This window comes from Miniopterus schreibersii (genome assembly GCF_964146895.1).
Source record: "Miniopterus schreibersii genome assembly, chromosome: 11".
NCBI classification, from domain to species: domain Eukaryota; kingdom Metazoa; phylum Chordata; class Mammalia; order Chiroptera; family Miniopteridae; genus Miniopterus; species Miniopterus schreibersii.
The window spans coordinates 3,803,714-3,826,795 of NC_138111.1; the positions used below are offsets into that span (position 1 = coordinate 3,803,714).

The 23,082-nt window shown below is 49.8% G+C and overlaps 1 protein-coding gene across 4 annotated transcripts in view; it reads right to left on the reverse strand.

Annotated features, from left to right (window-relative positions):
• Positions 1-321: 321 nt before the first annotated feature.
• Positions 322-23,082, reverse strand: part of TSC1 (TSC complex subunit 1) — a 46,592-nt gene continuing 23,831 nt past the window's right edge. For 2 of the 4 annotated variants that reach the window (XM_081151473.1, XM_081151472.1), the window contains exons 9-23: positions 19,245-19,420; positions 18,331-18,446; positions 17,911-18,022; positions 17,496-17,614; positions 15,306-15,375; positions 14,760-14,864; positions 13,948-14,506; positions 12,563-12,606; positions 11,814-11,980; positions 10,960-11,142; positions 10,034-10,144; positions 9,206-9,328; positions 6,311-6,498; positions 6,070-6,231; positions 322-5,480 (exon numbers count right to left, since the gene is read on the reverse strand). In XM_081151473.1, the coding sequence (XP_081007599.1) occupies positions 4,955-5,480; positions 6,070-6,231; positions 6,311-6,498; positions 9,206-9,328; positions 10,034-10,144; positions 10,960-11,142; positions 11,814-11,980; positions 12,563-12,606; positions 13,948-14,506; positions 14,760-14,864; positions 15,306-15,375; positions 17,496-17,614; positions 17,911-18,022; positions 18,331-18,446; positions 19,245-19,420 (2,761 nt within the window). In that variant the 3' untranslated portion in view covers positions 322-4,954. The remainder of the gene's footprint in view (positions 5,481-6,069; positions 6,232-6,310; positions 6,499-9,205; positions 9,329-10,033; positions 10,145-10,959; positions 11,143-11,813; positions 11,981-12,562; positions 12,607-13,947; positions 14,507-14,759; positions 14,865-15,305; positions 15,376-17,495; positions 17,615-17,910; positions 18,023-18,330; positions 18,447-19,244; positions 19,421-23,082) is intronic. The other 2 variants (XM_081151474.1, XM_081151475.1) reach the window with 2 other exon arrangements.

A 23,082-nucleotide genomic window follows, 5' to 3' on the forward strand; every position in this document is an offset into this window, starting at 1 on the left:
GGACACAAGTGGGCCCCAGGCTGGACACAGTGCAGCCCAGTAAGCAACCTGTGAGTTTTCTCATAGCCGTGACTCAAGTCAACTCCCACAGACACACCAGAAGGCCACTCTTTGGGGAAAGGGCATGAATTGGAGGCAGGTAATTTTGAGGATTTGTGGCTGTTTGCCAGAACAAAAATGATCTCACAGAATAAAGCCAGGTTCTGACACTTGTCGGCACTCTCCTCTGCACCTGGAGGTAACCAGCCTCCCCAGACCCTGAGGTTTTCCCATCTCTGGATGAGTCCCTCAGGGGCAACAGGAGCCACTCGCAGCAGCACAGCATAGTGCAAAACGATAAATTTTTATTTGTTCACAGTTAAACACAAGCAACTGCCTTGACGTTTTAGAACATTCTAAGGACAGCAAACCCTTTGGATTCCAGTCCCCACTCACTGAGATTGTACCATTTCCTCCTGCCGGTCACGCTGATGGCATCTGATGCGGATTGTGTGACATGCTTTTTTAATCGAGGCGGGAAGGTTTAAACCTTTTGACGAGATGACTTTTTAAAATTTAACTAAAAGCAGTCAGTTTAAAAAATCTGTTTTTCAGTGATGGGGCCCCTCCCCTGCAGGCTGGCTGCACACGCTTGATCCATGATTGAGTTATAAAACCAGGTCTATGTCAGCAAAATCTGTTCCTCCATAAGGTGTCTGTGGTCCGTGGGCGCCTTCTGAAAAGTGATCACTGATTCTTCCTAGTGCAAAATGCCTGGCTGCCTTTGATAAGCCAGTGTCAGCTGCACAGAGCAGCACCCTACCCTCCTGTCCAAACACTGCGCTGAGGTGGGAGGGGAGGGGGTCTCAAATTCTTGGGTCTCCTCTAAAAGACTTATTCCAATGGGTCAACCAGCTTACTAAGCCCAGAGGATGGACAATTTTGTGGGAAGGGGAGGCAAGGAGAGGGAAACGGAAACGAGGGCAGGGGGAGCTCCTGTCTTCAAAAACTCGTTTCAAGGCTGAAAGCAGTCGTGGGCGCAGGTGCTCAACTGTCCCAGGCAAGTGTCCCGTGTAGCTCCCGCCACTCTCAGGAGAGCATGTAAGGACCGAGGGATGGTGTGGAAAAGACTGAAACAGCTCTCCCTGGGCACATCAGAGTCATGGCCAGAGACACGAGCCACCTGGGGACAAGGGTCACAGCAGCAGCCTGGGGCCAGGCCCCAACCTCAGACCTCAGCTGGTTTTTTCACCTCTGGAGAAAAGCTTAGTCGAGTGCAATCAAATCCTTAGGGGGGCGGGAGCATGTGTCATAGAGCTCTGGATGTAAACAGACACACGAACATCTTTAGACTGGGTGTACTGTCCAATACGCACTGTTGGTCAGTTTTAAAGCATGTACCTAGGGTAAAAATGCGGCAGAGGAAGACGTGCTGATCTGGGCCATCCCACAAGACAGCTGTCCCCATGGGGACACACTCCTGGGCGGGACTGGGCTGCTGCAGGGACCACTCTCGGTCCCCACACAAGGTGGCGGTGTCAGCTTGGGGCTGAGCCCTCACTCTACCCAAACCCTCCGTAAACCTGTCCACACTTCCCACACCTCCTAGTGTGCGCACTTAGGAAACTGGGTATCTAAGCAGTACTTTCATCTGTTCTTCGGTATCTCCTCCCGGCTTCATTGGTCTGTTCTATCTAGTATTTAGTCAGAGCACGTTCCTTAGTTTCTACACAGAAACACCCACAGCCCTGTGGCCCAGCTCACAGGTCCTCTCAACACCATGAGCACATCATTCGTCATCCTCTACGCAGCTGCTAGTTTAATCTTTCTCAACAAGAACACCCACTGGAGGCTCCACGTGCTATTGCAAATGGGGACTGCGGGTTTGGAGCTGCTTCCGGCTGTCCTGATCTGCCCTGTGCTGTGTGGCCTCTCTGGCCAAGGTGGCACACAGGCTAATTTTTCCAAAGGCCAGGGGCGTCTGGGACCTGATCCTGGGCTTTAACTGCTTACCTTCCAGGAAGAGTTTGGACTATTTCCCCGAGGACAGTACGTATATTCTGGTTCACAAAGCAGCATATCTGTCGTTTCTCTCCACTCAGAGCCTAACAACTGTCAGCAGCTTATTCCCAAAGGTTCAGCAGTTTTCTTTCCTGAAAAACTCTGAACAGCCTGGGGAGGCCACGTCTACCACCCACCTTATAGAGCTGGTCACCGTCTCCCAGGAGAGCTCTGAAACCTCTCAACCCAAGAAATGGCCTTTCTCTCCCACCTTTGGACTTCAGTCCGTTTTCCTACTCATGACCAGTATTTCTCCCAACCCCACAGTAACGGGTTTTATACGTGTTTCGGCAGAACCTTGTCAAAGCTTTTTAAATCCCTAAATTCGTGTCTGACACAGATCGGAGCGCTACCTGTAGCGGATTCAGGGACGCACCTCCCTGTGGAGACCATGCTGCGGTCTCCTCTCCCCGCCCACCCAGTGATCCTGTGTGCTCCTCTTATAAATCCCCTGCTGCCCCAGCAGCAGCCTCTTATCTTCTCGGGGTCTGTGCTGAGCCCGCTCAGTGTCAAGGGGGACCAGGACACTGCCACAGCACTGGGGCAGGCAACAAGCTCGGTGGCTGGATAGAGGCCCCCCAGCCCAGCCCAGCCCAGCCCATGTGAGCACCACAAGCGCCCGTCAGCCCAGGATCTGCCAGGGACACTGACTGTCCTGTGCCTCTGCCTCCCTGCCCCTGGGCCTGGCCGATTCTCAGGACTGCCTCTGGGTCAGCCTCCCACCCTGAAGAATGCTAGCTCGCTGCAGCAGCCTTGGCTGGCCTGCTGACTCCTGGCAGGTTTATCCGTTCCAAACCAAACAAAACTGAGGACTGAGGCCTTTGCAACACAAAAGCCTAAATTGTTAGGCTGGGCCACTTCCACATGACTCCAGGCCTGATCCCAGCGCTGGCTGAATAAAACCCATGGTCACCTGGAACCCAGAGGGGACTGAGCGCAGCTCTGCAGGCTCAGCCATAGCTGTGAAGCTGAGCAGACAGCACCCGGGCTGCAGGAGCTTGCCAGGGCCCTGGCAGAGAGACTGCCTTGGAGCCTCAGCCCAGTTCATCACGCTGCCTCCTCCTCCTGTATTTTTACAATCTGCCCATTTTAAAAACTGTTTTCCTTTCTTCCCATGGGCCTCCTTGTCTCTGCCAGTCAGCCAGGGGAAACACTGTGACTAAGGCGCCTGGAGTCTCGATCTCCTGGACGGGAGCAGGGTTAACATTCAGAACTGTCTCGACAGCGACCCTGTAACACTTTCTCCTCTCTGAATCTGTTTGCTTTCCTTTTCTAAATCTGAACTAGGCAACCAGAACATATTTGACCTTTAGCTTTCCTCTGGACACAAAGGATTAAATGGGTGGTGTGACACTCCGCGTGGGACACCCCGTGGGAGGGTGTCGCCGTGCCTGACAGCCTTCGCAGGCTGGGGTGGGTCAGTCACGCCCGCACACCGTCCCAGGGAGGCCTCCTGCCCACACAGCTGTGCTGGCGCAGTCTCTCAGCCGGCCCGTGCTGAGGGATGCCAGGACACGCTCTAAGGTTTCGTACCATCACTGGTCTTTTTCCTCCTTGAGGCTGAACCTTCTGTACTGTAACCCTAAGAACAGAAAGAGAAACTGGGTTCGCCAGCTCTTTCCCAGCCTCTCTTCGCCTCAGCCAGAACACCAGGCAAGAATTCTTAGGCTTCTAGCGTTTATTTCAGGAGCATCTGTGGAGTTTGGTTCTCTGCCACCGCCAGTGTTGCAGCCGGTGTCACCTTTCCTGAGCACACATGTGCGACACCCATGGGTCCCCAGCAGCCAGCCTCTGACAGAACTCACCAGGACCCTGATGGGAGATGCTCTGCCATCACCAACATGTGGAAGGGCAGCAGGCCCCTCAAAGTCAGAATTGGTGTAAAAAGCTGTTACCTTTTTGGTGGCCTAGAACCTACTTTAGTGAGGCAACTCTGAAGCCTGAGAAACAATGGTCACTAAGCTTTGAAAAAACTCTGTGGCCCGTCAGAGCCGTCCTGCTGGAACACCACGAAGCTGACACAGAGGCACCCGGGACACACAGGGAACACGCAGACAGCTACCTCAGGCTCGGCCAGCACAGCCCTGCCCGGAGGGCAGCTCCTTGCCCACACGTGTTTCTCGGGTAATTGCCCACATCACAGCCCTTCCGTTCTGCAGACAGCAGGTTTACTCCACACACCAGCCTGTGGTCAGACCAGTACCAGCTTTCGAGCAAACACCAAATAAATAAGAGGTAGTGGGGAGGGGACAGAGCATTCACAAAAGGGACTATGTCTCCACAGTGCCAGCTCTAGACTTTTCCAACAACAGGCCTCTGTTCACGAGAACTTCTTAGGAAGCTTATCAGAGCCGCCAGAAGAATGTAAGGGTGACCGACCCATCATTTTCTAACCCACTGCTTTAGATGCTGAACCTCAGAACCAAAAGCAGCGAAAAAGTCTCCTGTAAAAGTATTCATGAGATGTCAGCTTAGCATGCTACCTCCTCTGAGAGGGCCAACAGATTACTTGCGTGCCACCTGTCACCTGGCTAACGGGAGCCAGCCCAGCTATCTGAACTTTAGGGAGCAGAGAGTGGTGTGTTAGACTCAGAGAAATTTGGCCTCATATTGCACTGGTTCAAAGGACACAACCTTGGAGGGGCGGGGGAAGAAAATAAAGCTACTGAGGAATGCAAACTGGCCCTCGGTTAGTACACACTGCTAAGTCAATGGCGGGGGGGGGGGAGGCATTTCAATGCCAGATCCAAAAACCGTTCCACATTCAGGAAGTTGTCAAAAGGACCTCCTTCCATCCCACTTCTGCCGCGTGAGCCAGCCACTCAAACCCTGGGAATAGGAAAGCTTGGAAACGGCACCACACCTCCTGGTCTATGCCAGCAGCACGCAAGTTAACACTGATTGGCCACCACCCTTAGCTGTGTTCCTGATGAGTCTCGTTGTAGTCCATGATACGCAGCTGTCCAACACTGTCCAGGTTCGGGGGAGATGGGTGTGGGCCGTCGGGGCTCAGGGGAGTCTTGGCTTCCACGCCCGCGTCTTTGCCCAGTTCTGTCTTTAGAGTCTCAGAAAGGCTGCTGATGGTCACGCCATCCTCATCACACTGGCTCTCACTCTTATTACGAAATAACTCTCGAGCCTTCATGCCCAGGAAGCTTTTTGAACTAGGAAGTGAGCCAACCGTCGTGGGGATGCTGGTGGAGGGCTCGCCCACGGTAGTTTCCCACCGACTGCTGAACGGGCCTGCCCTCTGGTTTGGGGGCTTCTCAGGGGTGGAGAGCTGGCTGCTGCTGCTGCTGCTGCTGCCCCCGCCGCCTCTGCTTCCACCCCCACCTCGGGTGCTGCCCGGTCTGGGGGGCTTGGTCTCACCGTTGTGGCCAGATGCCTCCTCACTGTGCCCTGCCACAGAATCCGAGCAGCTGTCATTATAACAGTCAAGCCTGCAACAAACCCAGGAGGAGAAAAGCAGGTGGTGACTGTGGTGTCCATGTCTGGGAGGGAGGGTGCGCACACTGACCCTGACCCCTGCCAGCCCATGATGGGGGTGCGCACACTGACCCTGACCCCTGCCAGCCCATGATGGGGGTGCGCACACTGACCCTGACCCCTGCCAGCCCATGATGGGGGTGCGCACACTGACCCTGACCCCTGCCAGCCCATGATGGGGGTGCGCACACCGACCCTGACCCCTGCCAGCCCATGATGGGGGTGCGCACACTGACCCAGACCTCTGCGAGCCCGCTCCACATTTACAACAGAGGACTCAAGCATGAGATCTCCTCAGGGGACAACTAGGGACATGAGATGCAATCTTAAATATGGACTCTTCCCGTGACCATAGCAAGGGATTTGGGGCCCAGGAAAGGGAACATGGGGAGATCACTGGGCGTCCTGGGGAAAGAGGTGTCTGGGGCTCTCTGAAACCGACAGAGCCCGCCTGCTGCAATCGCTTCTAACTTGTATCACGCAGTCCTCATTCCGTCAGTGGCACCAATGGCAAGGCCATTGACGCCCACCCTTTGCTCCTACCTTTCTTCTGCCGCTTCCGCTGCTTCTGTTTTCTCATCTTCAAGGTTTTTCAGGAGGCCATCTTTCTCCAGCCTGCCATATAAGTCTAAGATCTCCAACTCAAACACCTGGGTGATGCGTTTCTGAGCCTCATACCTGCTCTCTGCAGCCTGCAGCTGTCCTCTGAAAAGACAGGCCAGCAGCATGTGGGAAACCCCACATCACACACACACCACCCAAGAACCTCTCCCATGAAAGTTACCTTGCTTGGAGTTTGACATCCTCTAAATATTTCTTCTGTTCCAAAAGAAGGTGGTCTTTCTTGGCCAGTTGAGATTCCAGTTCCAAAATCCGTTTCTGAGAGGTGTCAAGCCTCTGATTCTGCTGGAGCACATGGCTTCTGTGTTTTTCGAGTTCTTTCCGATATGCAGCTTTCATCATTTCCACTTCCTAAAAGAGGGGCTGGAGTCAGTGGCTTCTGGCAATGACCATGCCACGTCCACCTGGAGAAACCAAGGTAGCGAGCACTAAGAAGGGACTGCAGCGTAGTGCGAGCAGGAACATACACTGGTACAAAGCTCCGGAGAGTGAGCTGGCAGGAAGCGCTAACCTAGGGATCCTTCCTTGAAATCTATCCCAAAGGAAATAATTTCAAATATGAATAGACATTCTGACACAAAAAGAATCATCACAGCATATTTAGAAGAGCAAAAAACTAGAAACTATTAGGTCTACTGTCAGGGAAATAGTTAAGTAAATTAAAGTATGTCTTATATTTGTAAGCTTTTTAAAATGATATATATTAGTAAGAGATAAAAAGCAGACTATATATATAAACCATGTGAACAGTGTGATTGACTATGTAAACATATTCACAAAACACCAACGGGAGAGACGCTGACCTGCGGGTGTCCTTTCGGCACAGGGAAGGAGGGCCCTTTGTTTCCCTGCCTATTCTCCCTCTGTTCAGACCAGCTGAGAGAACGCAACAGGCTGAGCAGGTCTCTCGCAAAGCAACACCTGCAGCAGAGGTGCCCTGACAGGGGTGTCACTCATGCCAGGCAATGACTGGCCAGCCACGGTGGGACCAGTTGAAACCCCAGAGGTGGCAGACACTAATGCTCAGGAAGGACGCTGGAGGGTCCTTTCCCAACAAGCACATGCTACATATGCTGTGTTTACTGTGGTGAAATATGCACAACAAAATTTACCAGGTTTGTTTTTTTAAAAAGATAATAAATAAGAGGCAGGTCGAGGAACTCCCTCAAAGGCATCCCAGGCTCAAGATGGCCAGTACGACCAGTGCTTCCTCAGCAGGGGCTGCAATTGTCTGGAGCTCAGAACTGGGAGCCAGATAACATGGCTGTTCCAGCTGTGCCTCTCAGCCCAGACGTTGGCACCGGTCAGTGAAGAGATCAGACCTTGTCATAAATGATGGCAGTGATTTATGGACAAACAGACAAAGCACTGAACCAGGCACGTCCATGTGCTTTCACACACCCTCACACCCACTCTTACAACCACCACATTAGGCACTGCGCCCCTCACCCACTGGCCATTCTGTGCCTGACTGAACAAGGGGAAGCCCAGCTCTTGGTCCGGGGCAAACCCTGATGGGCACAAGGCAATGACTGTCTACAGATGGGCACACGACACCATCCTGGCCGATAGCAAGGGTGGGAAGTCTGGTAGACAGTTCCTGGGGAAGGTTTCCTTGCAGAGAGACCTGCAGGAAGTAATGCTCTCCCTTCCACAGGACATCACGGCATCCACCTGTGGCAGCGGTAACTGGCACACACCTTGCAACCATGAGTACAGCTAACCCAAGGCAAGGCTGACAGGATAGGCCACCAAGTGAGAGGAGTGGAAAGAGCCAGACTCCCTGATGCTGTCTCTATACTTCTGATCTGACCAACCTGGAACTGTGAGAAACATCAATCAACTACCTCACGTACCAGCCTTGACCGGGGATTGAACCCGCAACCTCGGTATGTGCCCCGACCGGGAATCGAACTCATGACCCTTTGGTGCATGGGATGATGCTCTAACCAACTGAGCCACATTGGTTAGGGCCAGTTTAGTGTTTGTTGCTGCTGCTTACAAATGAAGGCATCGTGCTACCAGGCGTATGAACTGTGGAACAGCCCAGAGAGGACGGGGGCACGCTGGAGGCTCTGGGGTGTATGAACTGTGGAACAGCCCAGAGACGACGGGGGCACGCTGGAGGCTCTGGTGCACAAGTGTTCAAGCCACAGGCGGCACCACAGAAGCAGATCACCTGTGCTCCTCTCAGGAGACATCAGGTCTGCATTTAAGCAAACTTTTCAGAGGTTCTCTTGTCCCACAGGTGTGCTTCCCACTTTCTTTTTCCAGAGCCATTATACTTCCAAAGTAAGTGATGGCTGGTTCCAGAGGAAGTTCTGCATGTAACTTCCTTCTGAAGGGATCTGAGCTGAGCACAGAGGGCTGAGGAGTGCTCCACTATGAAAACTACGCCTCTCTGGTTCTAAGACACTGTACTAAGCGCAAGCACAGCACGCCTACCAAGGAAGCTGTGTGTGACGGAGAAGTCAGTGACAGGAAACATCTGAGCATGTGCTATTAAAATCCATTCCTCACTCAGTCCCTAACATCACCCGAGGCTATTTATAAAGTGACATGAAACTTCTGTTTCAACACCACTGTGAGGCCCTAATTAACGTAAGATTGTCCCAATGCTGGCCTCATTGCCAGCATTGAACCACCACCTGCCGAAACTAAATTCAACATGAAAAGGAAGAAAAATATGAGTACCAGCACACAGCCAGTCCTGAGAGGCACAGAACAGGCCTGGCTGCATCCCCTCCCTCCCTCCCTCCGCCCGCCCCTCCCCTGTAAAAGAGGTGTGGGTAAGAGAAGAGAAACACCTTGATCACCTCCTGATCAGTTACCGGCAAGTGCTCTCACTCACACCTGCCTCAATTTCAAAGTAACCCAACTAGGGGAACAGGCTCACATGATGGCTGAGAAATGCCTGTATCGCTAGGCCAGGGAGGGCTGGAGATGGACACAAGGACCACAGCACTATCTTCTAGGCAATGATTCATAAAGCCACTCTGAACTGCCGCAGACACACCACCTGGGTCCTGTGAGCGGCTGGCCCCCGCACCCGGCCTACCTTTGTGGTGTCTGAATGCTTGTTCTGCAGTTGCTCCAAATACAGCTCGTTGACCTCCCCGAGAACCAGCAGCTGCCTGTTCAGAAACTCCATCTGCTGTTGGACTGACTCACTGTTTGAGAGCTGAGCAAAACACATGAATAAGCCATGAAAGATTCGACAAAACACAACTGCCAAGTGGCCATCAGGGAACGAGCCAGAAGTAGGCCGTTTCAGTGCGAGGGCAGAGACGACTACTCCCACAGTTTTCAATCCCCTGACACACGCTGGAGCAAAGAAAGGCATCCAGGGACAATGAAAATCGACAGAAATGCACTTCAAAATGGAGCCGGCAAAGGGGAAGAGGTACCCATGCCCACATCAAAGGTGGCCACTCCAGGACGCCTAGAGAAGATGGGTATGTGCAGGACCACAGCAGGGACATTCGGTTCTGGCAGTAAAGGCCCAGAAGACTCACCGCTCTTGACTAAGCGATTCCTAGCAGTGCAGTGAATCCCAAAGAGAGGGGGATCACAGCTCCAAACTCTGAACAAACTTCGCACATTTACGCAAACACAGTGTGGAGGACCTCCTGGGACACGCACAGGTGAGGGCAAGGGCCAGTGGTCCCTGCTGTGGAGAACGTCCTGTACACACAGGTGTTTAGCAATACCTGGCACCTGCCCACTCCATGTCAGTAACACCAACAATGTCTCCAGATTTTGCCAAATGCCCCCTGGGGGGAAGGGGCTGACTCCCTCCCTCACACTGACACACCCACCTGAAGGAGTGACGTATCTGTCCCCTCTGAAGGGAGGGGAGGACAGCTCAGCTCGCCCCACGTCTTACCTTCTGAGACACCTGGCTGAGCAGCAGCTCTGTGTGGCACACCTTGCTGTTGGCCTTCTTCAGTTCCAGGCGCAGCTCCGCCACCATGTTCCTGAAGTCCTCCAGTTTCGTCTGTCCAAAGAGATGCCATGTGGTCAGAGTGCCAGCAGGCCCGCTCCCAGAGAGCCACCAGATCCTGGTTCCTCGGTGGCCCATCAGGAATTAATTCTTAGTTTTAAAAAGCAAGTTATGGTGGGTTTCTGACTTCCTAATTTGTTAACAAAGGGATAAAAGGCCCCAGTTCCCAAACTGCACCAAAGAATCCTGGGGCCATGCCGTCAACTCCCAGGAACCTTGCAGGACAGTTTATTTTTGAGGGAAACACAGTGCCATCTGCTGGTCATTGTGTGCACTACTGGCTGGAGGTTCAGTTTCAGGAAGAAGTGTCCCTGCCCTTGGATGACGCCATCTCTTTGCAAAGGTGAGCTTCAGTTGGTCAAAGTGCTAAAAACCCCCAGGGGGAAACCAGTGTGAAAGAGGAAATGAGGGTGATTCCAGGGCCTGAAACTCTGTGCAGTGCCCAAAAGGTGTACACATAGCATTGGTAAGCAATTGTGTCATTTAAAAATGAATTTAAATTTTTAAATTTATGTATATTATTTCAAACAGCTACTAAGGTGTCAGAACAACTACTCACTAAGTTGTTTAGATCTGCTTAATAAGCAGACTTTCAGGTGTTTGTTTTGGCTGCAGAGTACCAGGAAAAAATTATTGAAACGTTGAGGGACCTACGAACCAAGAGAGCTGGGGACCTCTGCCCTAAATAAAATGGACCTGCCATGAGATCCAGCAGCTGTGGTTTCCGAGAGGAAAGGGTTCACCTCCAGTACGATGAGCAAGGTGCTGCGTGCCCTCTCCGGTGGACTGCCAGGCGTGGCAGTGCGTACCTGCAGTTCCTGGCTCTGGTTGTAGAACTCTTCACGGTCATGCTGCAGCTGTCTGATCTGGCTGTGCAGCTGGGTGACCACCGTGTCTCGCTGCTCCTGGAGCTGGCTGTATCTGGCCTGTTCTTTCTGCAGACTAACCTTCCATATCTGGATGTCTTTCTCTTGTAACTTCAACTGGTCTTTCTAGCAGAGACCAAAGATGTCATCATTTTAGCTGCCTTCCAACATGGGCAGTGATACTCAAGTTCAAATGCAAACATTTCATCTAAAGTCTTAGCTACCCTGTAACTAACAACAGACCTAGAACCTGACCGCTTGCTACTGTCTAACTAGGCTTTAACTCCAGAGTTACCAAGTTTCACATTAGCAAAGGTCACTAAAGTGATGCACATTAATGAACGCTCACCCTGCGCCAGGCACTAAGCAAGTGCTGCTATTCCTCTCATGTTACACACCAGGTAGCAGGCTGCAGGGGGCTGACTTACTTTCCTAAGTGGCAGAGCCAGGGTCCAATCTCCAGGTCTAACTGGCTTCACAACTGTGCCGTAAGGATTTAGCCATAAAACAGCTTCAGGAGAGCTGGTCTCATATTTGGAGAAACAAAATAATCTTTTGACCCTGTTTCATAGTAGCCAATTACAAACATACAAAAAAATCAGTTGTTCCCACAGTTTTCAAGAGCTGCAAGGGAGCTCAGAGACACGGCCAATCACGTGTTAACCTCAGAGATAAGGTGGGCTGCCCAAGCCACACCAGTGAGCAAAGCAAGGCAGGGAACTCTGACTCGGCTCAGGGCTGCTCTTTACAGGCAAGGAACGACCACCACCCCGCCACCTGCCCCCCACCACACTCACCATCGCAGCGTTGTGCTCCTCCAGAGCCGCTGCTCTGATCACCCTGCGGAGGAGACGCCTGTTCCGGACAGCATGCTGCTGCCTTTTAAAACGCTCATAGAGCAACTGGTTGTGCAGTAAAAGCAACTGGTTACGGAGGGTGCGGATCTCATCTGAGGGAGGAGAGCCTGATTTTAAAGCAGAGGGAGGGTGGCAGAGATGCCTTTTACATATCGTTCAATCAAGCCCCCGCCCGTGGTCTCTTAGCTTAAGAAATCAATTCTTTAAGAAACGAGTTGCCGCTCACTTGTCAAACCACTTGGTTCCCTGCACCAGTCATTCATTAGGAGACAAGGAAGCATTTACCACTTATCTCCCTTTACAGGATCACAATGGGCATAATGTGGGGTGACTCCTTGAGAGCATTCTTTATTTTCCCCCACAAACTGGACCCATATGCATGCACTTCTGAGATTCCTTTTCTTCCTTCCCTGGTATGTTTTCCCCCAAGAACTCTAACAGTACCATTTACTGCACTTGGAAGCTGGGAGTGAGGTCTGCACTTTTTACAATTCTACTGCCAAGTGCATGGTCTTTGACACTTTTCAAAAACAGGAAATGCTGACTTTGCAACACTTGAGATACTCTTTAGCCAAGCAGACAGAGGGGCTGGAACAGTAGCAAAGGGGAGATGTTTCCTATAGGGCACCTCCCAAAGGCAACAAGCAGGATCGTGTGGGCTGGATTTGGAGCTAAAGTAACAACTTTACCTCCAAAGTGGGTCCAGTCGACAGACTTGCTGGGTAAAGACAACCTAGGAAGAAAGTTTTTGAATCACAAAGTTACCAATCTTACCTAGAAGAAACTTATCTGGAATTTTCACTGCGGCAAGGTTAGGTCACTTTCTTGTGGCATAAGAAAGTCTCCAACTGCGAGTCCACGGTGAAGTCAGCGGAGGAGCCTTACAGGCCACTCAAGGGCCAGTGCCCCAGGATGTGCACCCAAGTCTCTGGCGTGAAAAGGCCCAACGCTGAGCTCACTCTGCGGCCTGCATGTTCTGCTCAGATCTCCAAGGACTGGTGACCGAACACACTGAGAGCTACCTGCTTTCAACCCTCTATTGAAATACATGAGGAGTAGCTCTGGGTTATGAAGCTCCTGTCACCCAAGTTTAAGGAAAAATCAGGTAATTTACCTGGGCCTATTACACTGGATTTCATTAAAAAAGAGATCTTAGTCCTGGCAGGTGTGGCTCAGTTGGTTAGAGCGTCATGTTGTGCACCAGAAGGTTGAAGGTTTGATTCCCAGTCAGGGAGGCATATGGAGGCGACTGATCAATGTTTCTATCCCACATCAATGTTTCTTTCTCCCCTCTCTCTCTCTCCCTCTTTCCCTCCTTCCTGCCCTCTCTAAAATCAATCTTTAAAAAGAGAGCGATCTTAAATACCGCAATCTCTGTCGTGTTCTACTTTAGATGATCACACAGAAGAAAAATGAAAAACTAACATTCCCCAAGAGCCTATTGAGAAATGGCAGAGGATTCAAACTTCCCTTACCCTTTCCTTGGACATCCTTTGAAAAGAGGAATAAAAGTCAGACACACACACACAAAAAAAAAGTCAGACAAGAAAAAAAAGAGAAAAAAATTTAAAAAATAAAAGGTTGTAAAGTGTCTCAGATCTAAGAAACCACGTGCGCCATCCTGGGGGAGGGGCCACATGAACTTGCACCAAAAGGCTGTAGATTTTATCTTCTACCTAATGAGCTGTGACAGCAAACAGAAAAACCACCCGTAGCTAGACAGACAGGGACCCTGTGACAAACATTCCTATACTTGAAATACCATAACCTCACCCTCCAATTCTGAGAGCAAGTGTGGAAGCCTCTGAACTTCCTCAGAGTGCAGTGGACAAACGGCCCACGTAAAGAGAGAAAGACTCGTGTTAAAATGGGACATCTTATAAGGGATGACCAGTTCAGTGTGCACGTCTAGAGGACACACACAGTCATGTACAAAAAGGCAGCCGGATGGAGGGATGTCTGACCAAACAGGAGGAGCAGCGGCTCCCAGATGGAGCATGATGGTCTGCGCCCTCCCGAGTTCTGATCCCACATACAACTGACACTGTGGAAGACTGGAGCCCATGCACCTTACCTGCTCAGCTCTTTGCTATGTGCATCAGCACCCTGCTGGATCAGCCTGTCCAGTACCTCCAGCGGGGAGGCAGAGGGTGTGCAGTCTTCCTCTACATTTCCTGGTGCTTTCTTTAATAGTTCCTCAGTCTTCTTGCTGACAAAATGATGGGCAGTCTTTGGCAATGCCACCTCGAAAAGATGATCGTAGGGGGGAGGCTGCCTACTTCCAAAGCCCACGCCTCTCTGAGAAGGAATTTTGCAAGGGCTGGGAGTGAGGATGCTGGTCTCCAGAGGCGTCTGGCGCTCCCTGCTCCCGGCAGGGCTCTCGTCGGCGCCCCCACAGGGCAGCTCTATGGGAGTAAAGGCTTGCTTTGGTGTGTCAGGCCCAGGCTTGTCCAGCGAGGAGTTCAGAGGCTCGGGGTGCACACTGGCGCCCTGAGCGCTGGAGACGGCTGACGGGGTCTTCCTCGGACAGCCCAGGAAGCTATCTTGGTAGAAGGGAGAGTCAAAGCCTCCTCGAGGAACCAGAGGCTCAGCGTCAGCCGTCGTGATCTCAGAAAGTTCTTTAGATATCGCCGCTAAGGGGAGGGAGGGCGACAGACACACCACAGTAAGAAGGCGATCCGGGCAGGGCCAGGCAGTGGGGTGGCAGGCTGCTGTGTGCCACCCAGAGGGAAAGACAGAAAGCGGCATCCCTTTACTTGGCACTGGGCCCAGAATAAAAGTCCCATCCTTTTCCCCCAAGCAAGCCTGGGAGTGTAGACTCTAAGCCCGGTTTCAGGGTTTTACCATCTCCTACAACCTCTAGGCCCAGGGCCCCATGGCTCTTACCTTCCTCTTTATCTTTCTCAATGCTGTCTTCTTCAGAGGCCAGGTCGCCTAAGAACCCTGGAAGATCACTGAGAGTGACGGAACCCTTGCTGGCAGGGAGTTCTTCTAAAGAGAAACAGACAATTCAAGTCAAAGGAACACGCTGGAAGCCGCCACACCGTGAAACTGCCGCCGCCACGGAGGACGCCGTAACGGTCCTCCCTGCTGAACAGAAAGGCCAGGAACAGCTCTCCCAGGGCCGCCACAGAGAGCTAAAGCACTACCAATCCTCTCACTGAAGGTGCCAAAAACTAACCCCACAGGAAACAAAATTCTCCGTTCTCAACACTCAAGAGACCAGATAAAACTGCAGCTTGGCCAGCTCAACACGTAGGTACTTCACTGTGATACTTAAAAACTGCATCTGCTGTTACTATCAGGCTGGCACTTAGATTAAGCACACAATTCGCTATCTCCAGGCCTCAGTGTTCACACTATTCCCGAATCTCCCTATTTCCACGAGGAGACAGGAGAGACAAGCGAGGTCTGGCATCGCGCGGACATTACCTAGTCCTCGGTCGCTGGGGATATGGTGTTGTCTGTGCAGACAGGGCCTGGCCGATTCCGTTCTCTCCTCCTGAAAAGATAAGGTACCGCCTACATCACAGGGCAAGGCTGAGTACATGTCCCCAGGTGTAAAAGAAATATCCCAAATAGCTACACTTTTAGTAGATATTAAAGGGATGTAAAGGGTTCACCAACTGTTTGGTCTCAGGATGCCTTGATAGTCTTAAAAATTATTGAGAATCCCAAGAATTTTTTTTATGTGGTCATATCCAGTGACAGTTATGGGATTAGAAACTGAAAGACGAATTTAAACTATTTTCATTACTCAAAAATAATAAATCCCTTGCATGTAAACATAAGTAACATGTACTTTTATGAAAAAAAATCTGTATTTCCCCATGCAAGAATGGACGAGTGAGGAGAGCGCAGCTGATCTACATTGTTGCAAGTTGAACACCTGGCTGAATGGAAGAAAGCTGGGCTCTCCTGTCTGCCTCTGCCTGCAATCTGTTGCGATATGGTATTCTGGATAAAGCATTTGAAGAAAATCCCAGGCCCCACAGATGAGCAGTGGTAAGAAGCAGATGTATGTTAAGACTCTGCCGACAGACTTTACCGGGGCTAGCCATCTTTCACACTGCACCCAAACCCGACGGTTATTTCCTACAGGTGAGTCATGACATGAAATCTGAAGCCACGGCAGTTCACCTTCCACACGGTGTGTATCCACTAGTCTGCCTCTACCTGAACGCACCTTCCACCTATGTGAGGCTGCAAGATCACAGTGCGGGCATTTAGCAAATACTGGCTCACCAAGTTATGCATACGCTGCAACATTTCACTAGATGACGCAGAAAACTCAACTCAGGAACCAGACACTTCAATCTCCTCGTGAAAGTCTACAGGAAGCTACCACTGGTGGTGGCCGAACCAGTATTTTAATATTCTAATTTCACCTGAAAGGTGAATTTATCATTGGCAACAAATACTGTGTTATTTATCTTGAAGTGACAGGCTCAGTTTGTCTTTTAACTAACTGCCAGACATGCTCAGTTCTGAATAACCGCAGTAAGTCAGCCAAATGCTCTTTAAACTAAAACTGGCGCCCAGCCGGGCATGGCTCAGTGGTTGAGCGTCGCCCTAGGATCCAGGCGATCGGGGTTCGATTCCCGGTCAGGGCACATGCCTGGGTTGCGGGCTCGATCAATGACTCTCTGTGTTTCTATCTCTCTCCCTCTCCTTTCCTCTCTCTGAAATCAATAAAGATATGTTAAATAAATAATAAAATAAAATAAAAAAATAAAATAAAATAAAAAAATAAAATAAAATAAAATAAAACTGGCGAGCCCGGCCGGGTGTGGCTCAGCGGTTGAGCATTGACCTAGGATTCAGGAGACGGCGGCTTGATTCCCGGTCAGGGCACATGCCCGGGTTGCGGGCTCCATCCCCCGTCGGGGGCGTGCAGGAGGCAGCCAACCCATGACTCTCTCATCATTGATGTTTCCATCTCTCTCTCCCTCTCCTTTCCTCTCTCTGAAATCAATGAAGATATATTTTTAAAAATAAATAAAATAAAACTAGCACTTCATAAAGAAAAGCAGCTCAGACAGCTCTCAGTTCGGACGCTTGCATGTTGCCCCAGCTACCAGCACGGCGAGTGTGCAACGAAGTGCTTTGTGGGTTTTCCGTCTTCCATCACAGTAATAACACACATACACGTTCCCAAGGGCCAATATATAATAAAACTAAAAACCTCCACCGCTTTCCACAGAACACTCAAGTTAGTTTTTTTGGTCTGTTTCCTTTTCTTCTTTTAAAATGAAAAAACATGCCGAGGAATAAGCCTGATGGCCCCCAGGACAGGCAGGCGCCTGTTCTGATTCATGCTGAGGGGCCAGCCAGCCCCCACCAGTTTCTATACCATGAGTTCAACGCAGTCAAGGAGAAAGACAGCTTAGTGTGACTGTGACTGTGACAGCACTTCTGACCCTGTGGGTTCCCTGGAAGGGCTTCAGGATGCCGAGTCAGCTGATACCACCTGGAGAGCTGCTGGCTGGTCTATTTCCAATTGTTCTGTTTAAATCCATCACATTTTAGGTTGAAGCTCTATCTGGCGTGATGGGCTTCACAAAGTGAGCGTGGGAGCGAGCAGTCGCTGTGCCTGGGCAGAGCCACAGGCCTCGAGCCTACCTTCCTGGGGGGCGTGGCTGTGGGCTGTGGGAGTGGAACGTGCACGCAGTCATCCGAATGGCAGGGTGGGGCTGGAGGAGGGGAGGTTGCTGGGGTTCCCGAGGGAGTTCCTTTTCCACCTGCTCAGAGACAAGGACAGAACACACACAGTCCCGAAGCCCAATTATTAGAAAAGCTGCCCAATTATTATCAGCTTATTACTGCGAAGAAAGCTGCTAGAGTTAGCTTTTTGGGGAGCTAGGCTAGTCTTTTTTTTAGGTTCACTTAACATGCTCTGGAAGCCCCAGAGTTTTAAGTATCAACATCATGTTTACTACAGTAAGTCCCCCAGACTCACTATCAGATCTAAGAGACCATTCTGGTCATGAAAGGCAGGCCCAGCCCACCAACCAAATCCAACCTAAGACATACATACCAGATGTACCAAAGACTTTACTGTAAGGTTGGGATGAATCAGATGGGACGTTTCCAGGAGACGTGGGAGGAGTGGTCATGCCACAAACCACAGATGGGCTCCAGAGAGTGGCCTGGGAAGTCAGGAAGGCATGTCAACGATGGGGAATGAACACCAACCACCCAAGGTTTACGTCCATGACCGACGGTCACTTCAAACTGGAAAAAGGCACTTTATTAAAGCTTCATCAAGAGACAAGTTGCATTTTCCAAGTCTAGACTCCAGAGAGACCCAACTGGGTTTTGCTAATGTAACATCCTTAGAAATAACTCTTTCTGAAACAAGCACTGAGATTTTCCCAGACTACATACTAAATCCTGACCAATTATCAGCTTCAGCAGCGAGCACAGAAGGAAGCAGGCACACTAATGGACACCGTACTTGTGGCGGCTCAGCTGACAGCCGTGTCGCAGGGGAACTCAGAGTCGGAGGTAGCTGCCCTGGTGTGCTGGACAATGTCGGCCGGGAAGCAGAGTGAGGGGTGGAGGTCATGCTCCCTGCAATGAAAGGGAAAGAGCACATGGCATCAGTGTGTGGCTTTCCATTATTCTGACAAAAAACTTTGTTCACTTGGCCCTGGCAGGTGGCTCAGCTGGTTTTAGCTTTGTCCTGTACACCAAAGGGTTGCGGGTTTGATTCCCAGTCAGGGCACTACAAGAAGCAACCAATGAATGCAGGGATGGGTGGAACACAAACTGATCTCCCTCTCTCTCTCAAATTAAATTTTTTTTAAAGTACGGTCTTCTAGATCTTCAATAATACTCAGTTCTCTACATTTAAAAAATATCTGAAGGGGACATCCTGGGGGACAAAGGAACACTTCAAAGTGCTCTTTGGACATGAACAACAGGGTTTGCAGGAGAACTTGAGAAGGAATGGCCAGAATCACAGCCTCAGTGGGTGCTGCCACCAGATAAGCCCACACTTTGTAACAGCCCAGTTCTAAACTGTCCAGACTCACTCACACTTAGTGCTACAGCCCAAGGGCCTCACTGCAAGTGTCTGAAAAGTAGAAAGATTCCCTTATGAAGGGGAGCCTAGAAGTCAAATATTTAAATCCATTTTCTTTGTTAAGCATACGATCAGGTAGGAGATCAAGGACATGGGACTAAATTAAACATGAAGGCGGAATTAATCGGGCGAAAATGGAAACAAATTCAAATTTTAAATATTTGGGAAACAACTCGTAGGAGCTGAAGTAAGTCTTCCTCTAGGAAAAAAAAAAAGTCAGCAGAAATCAACGGTGCTTTCCAAAGACAAAGTGGAAAAGTGGGGAAGTGCCAAAGTCCCCTCACCATAGCTATTCTGTGCGTCCACATAAGGGCTTGTGGTGGCGTCGGCTGAGCGAGGAGGAAAGCGGGCTGCATTCTGATGAGACACAGAATAGCCGTCTTCATAGGAGGCTTCCGTAGGGTCCAGAGAGATTTTGGCACACTCAATTACCACATCATGGGTTTCTAATTTCTTCCACCTGTAAAAGGCAAAGAAAGTCAAGAGGTGCAAGTTGTAATGCACGTGATCAATCAAATACACAAGAGTGCTCACTCCAGCCAGCCACTGACCCGTGATGAGCAAAGCACAAGGCAGAGCCGCACCAGCCCGGGAAATATTAATCAGAAACTAGCCACTCGTTTCACAAACCTGTGTCCTCCCCACTTAAAGTGCTTATATCAAGTTGCCAGAAACGAATCTGAAAGAAGAATTTAATCAACAAAAGAGTAGGCCTTGCCTCAAAATAGAACACAAACTATGCAGAGCAGTCACCAGGGAAAATCTCCTTTGGAACACAGGTAATCAAAGAACAGGGCGGCCTGGAAACTGCCAGGTAGCTGAGCCTGATTTAAGGTTTCCTATCAAAGCCTTGATTCCAGACAACAAATGCAGCCCAGAAAGTCTCAAACCTAGAGAAAGCCCACGAGGATATTTGAAGAACTGTCTAGGGTTCCTGTTATGTGAGCCACAGTTCACTGCAGAGAACGTGGCCTGTGGAAACACACATGCATCATAATGTACACCAGCGCTCAGCACAGCACAGCACAGCTCGTGATGGAAGGAAGAGAGGAAGTAACCCAAAGTCCAACCAGAGAGAGACTCCGCACAGGAAAAACTGTGACTCCTCAATGAAAAAGCACAATTTCAGCAGGTCAGTGCTCACCAGGAGGGGGGCTGGAAGCAACTTTCTGAGCAACAATACATTCTTCTATTGTGACTGTGACTTTTGTCAAAACTTAACTGATGAATTTTATTGTATCTAAATTATACCTTAAGAGAGTTGGTTTTAAAAACTATGCTTTCAAAGATTAAATGACATAAAATGACAAAGATTAAATCAGGATATAATCTTACATGAGTAAAGGAAACAAAACTCCTCAAGAGATGCACAAACAGATATGACTAGCTAATAATTCAAGTTAAAGGAACAAGACACAGGTGATGCTTCTTCCCTCCTCCTACTCCTTCGGTCATCGCCAAGTGCCCTAACAAGGCCCTGATAATTAATACATTTACTTGCTCAACTACAAACTGCCTTCCTTTTAGACAACACAATTTTGCTCTACATGTTTCTAAGTAACTAGTAATCAACAGATGTTCTCATCTTTGTGTTCTAAAGCTAACAGAAAAACAGTCCAGCAGCACAGGGGCACCCCCTGGGTCTCCCCTAGCAATACATCCCATCCTACATGACAGTTCTAGGCCGCTCAGCACTGACTCCTTGATGCTAAGAGTGTGACGTCAAATACAGGATGAAAGCACCCGGGCTATGGGGACGTGAGGCAGCTCCCTAGGGAGAACCTTGGCGTTCCCACGTAGCCTCTTGGGTCACCATACAGGTTAAGTTCCCAGTGGCAGCCTGTGGTACTGGTGCTAGTCTCCTCCTGACACGTTCTCAGTGTGGCCGGAAAGTGATTAAGTGACAGCAAGAGTCAGGACACATATGTACACACAGGAAGACTATCTCAGAGAAGAAAATGAGACTCACGACAAAGCAGGAACATTTTAGTTTAATCAGAGTAACAGATGCACTCACAACAATTCCTTGGTGGTTAAAGGGATTGTTCATATTTTAGTACCTCTGAAACTAGGAAGCACAGGCTAACCAGTCATTTGTTCATTTATTTGGTATTCTTTCCTTCTCAAATGTGCTTAGTACAACATAAGTACATCCTATATTCAATGGCACCTTAGATTCAAAGCAATATGACAGTTTAAAGTCAGCACAGTATAAAAGGTCCCTCCCATACCTCTCCCTCCACCACTCTGGCAGCTGCTTGAACTGTGACCCCTCCGCAGTGTTTCTCAAAACTACACCCTGTGCTTTCAGTTTCCTGATGTCTGAATGTGACACATCATCTATTATAGGGGAGAACTTAGGTCACTTCCATGTATCTCTTTCCCTCCTCCTCAGTGCTCTCAAAATAAATATACCACTGTTTTGTTCTTTGTCAAAATTGATTTTCAACAACTATTATGACTACATTAGTACTATTTACTCATGATCGAGCCAAAGTTCTACTATGACAATAGTTATTTTGCTCGATTTACTGTCCTGGTATTGGAATTCTTCTGCTTTTCTTCAATCTTCTGTGTATCTATTCCTAACTCCTCTTAAACTTACTCCAACAGCTCTGAAACAATGCCTCGTATAAGGTCTACATAAACACATGCAAACGGGACGCCAGGATAATTCACCCTCTCCCAAAGAGCCTCCTTCCTGAGGCATCCTCAAATTCGCCTTCCCAACCTTTCACTGAAATGCTTATCTGGGATATCACTTTTCATTTTCAGGAGCTCTTTCTTGCGTCTGACTCCTCCCTCCTGACCTGGGGATCTGCGCCCGAGCGCCTCATCTCCAGAGATACTGCTGACAGTTCCTGCTGCTCTGTAGGATCAGTTTCTAGCTCCGCCTCTTCCGCTTTACCTTGGGTCTTATCTTTTGAGTTGGAGCTTTCTTCAAAAGCCAGATAACCCCTGCCTGCCTACCGAGGTGAGGGAGGCTCTGTAAGTTGACCCAGGAGGCTTCCAAGTTAGAAGAATAGACTGAACACACACATCCCACTCTACAACCTCCGAAAACCCCTGAAAAAAAACAGCTATCAACATTCTCACAGAGGAGAGACTGCACCCAAAGACAAAAATGGGCCACTGTAAAAAAGGAGCAGAGAACAGAAAAAGCTCTGAGGTATCAGAAACAGAACTATAATAGGATTAAAACTAAAGATAAGGGCATCTTCGGGGAACAGAACAAAAGAGCAGAGAAAAAAATGGGAGAGCAAAAAGGAGCAGAGAACATGTCAGGGGTCCCAATTTGAATACTAGTTCTAGAAAAAAGACAAGAGACAACGGAGGAAAGGAAATCAAGCATAAAATAAAGAACATTTCCTAGAACCTGAAGAATTTCCAGACTGAACAATGAGAGCAGACTTACGCCAAGGGGCATCACTAGGACATTTCAGAATATTATGGAACAAAGAAAAGACTGCAGGCTCCCACAGAGGAAACACAACAAACGCGATGATCAGAAACCAGCACATCTTCAATTTCCACAGCCGCACTGGAAGCACGGTGGAGACACTATAATGCCTTCAAACTGCTGAGTGGGAGAGACTCCTAGTCTACCCCCAGCCAAAAACCTGCATCCTTTACCCAGAAACTACTGAACGATATAACCCATGAAAACAATAGCAAACCAAGAGGGAAGACACAAGATACAGGAAACGGAGACCCTGAGAGGACACCAGCGAAGGGAAATCCACAGAGAGTAAGATGCCGGCTCTGAGCAAGACAGAGACAACCCGTGCAGATCAGAACAGACATCGAGGTGCTGCTACTGTACTGTTCTGAACCGAGGGACACAGCGCCTAGGTGACCCTGCCCCAGATAACTCACGTGTACTTAGTGTGCCCTGATTATGCACTGATGAAGTCCCTATGCCCCCTCTCTGCCTGGATCAGCTGAGGACATTCATTCCATCCCACAGAAGGAGTCCACTCTGACCAATTCCTGGGAGCAGGGTCAGTGAGCCGAGAAGCAGCAAACAGAGAGGTCTCCTCCCTCTGCAATTATTTCAGCAGCTCATCCAACTCTTGGTCCTCACTCTAGACCTTGCCAGGTGCTCTGGCTAAGGAAAGCCTA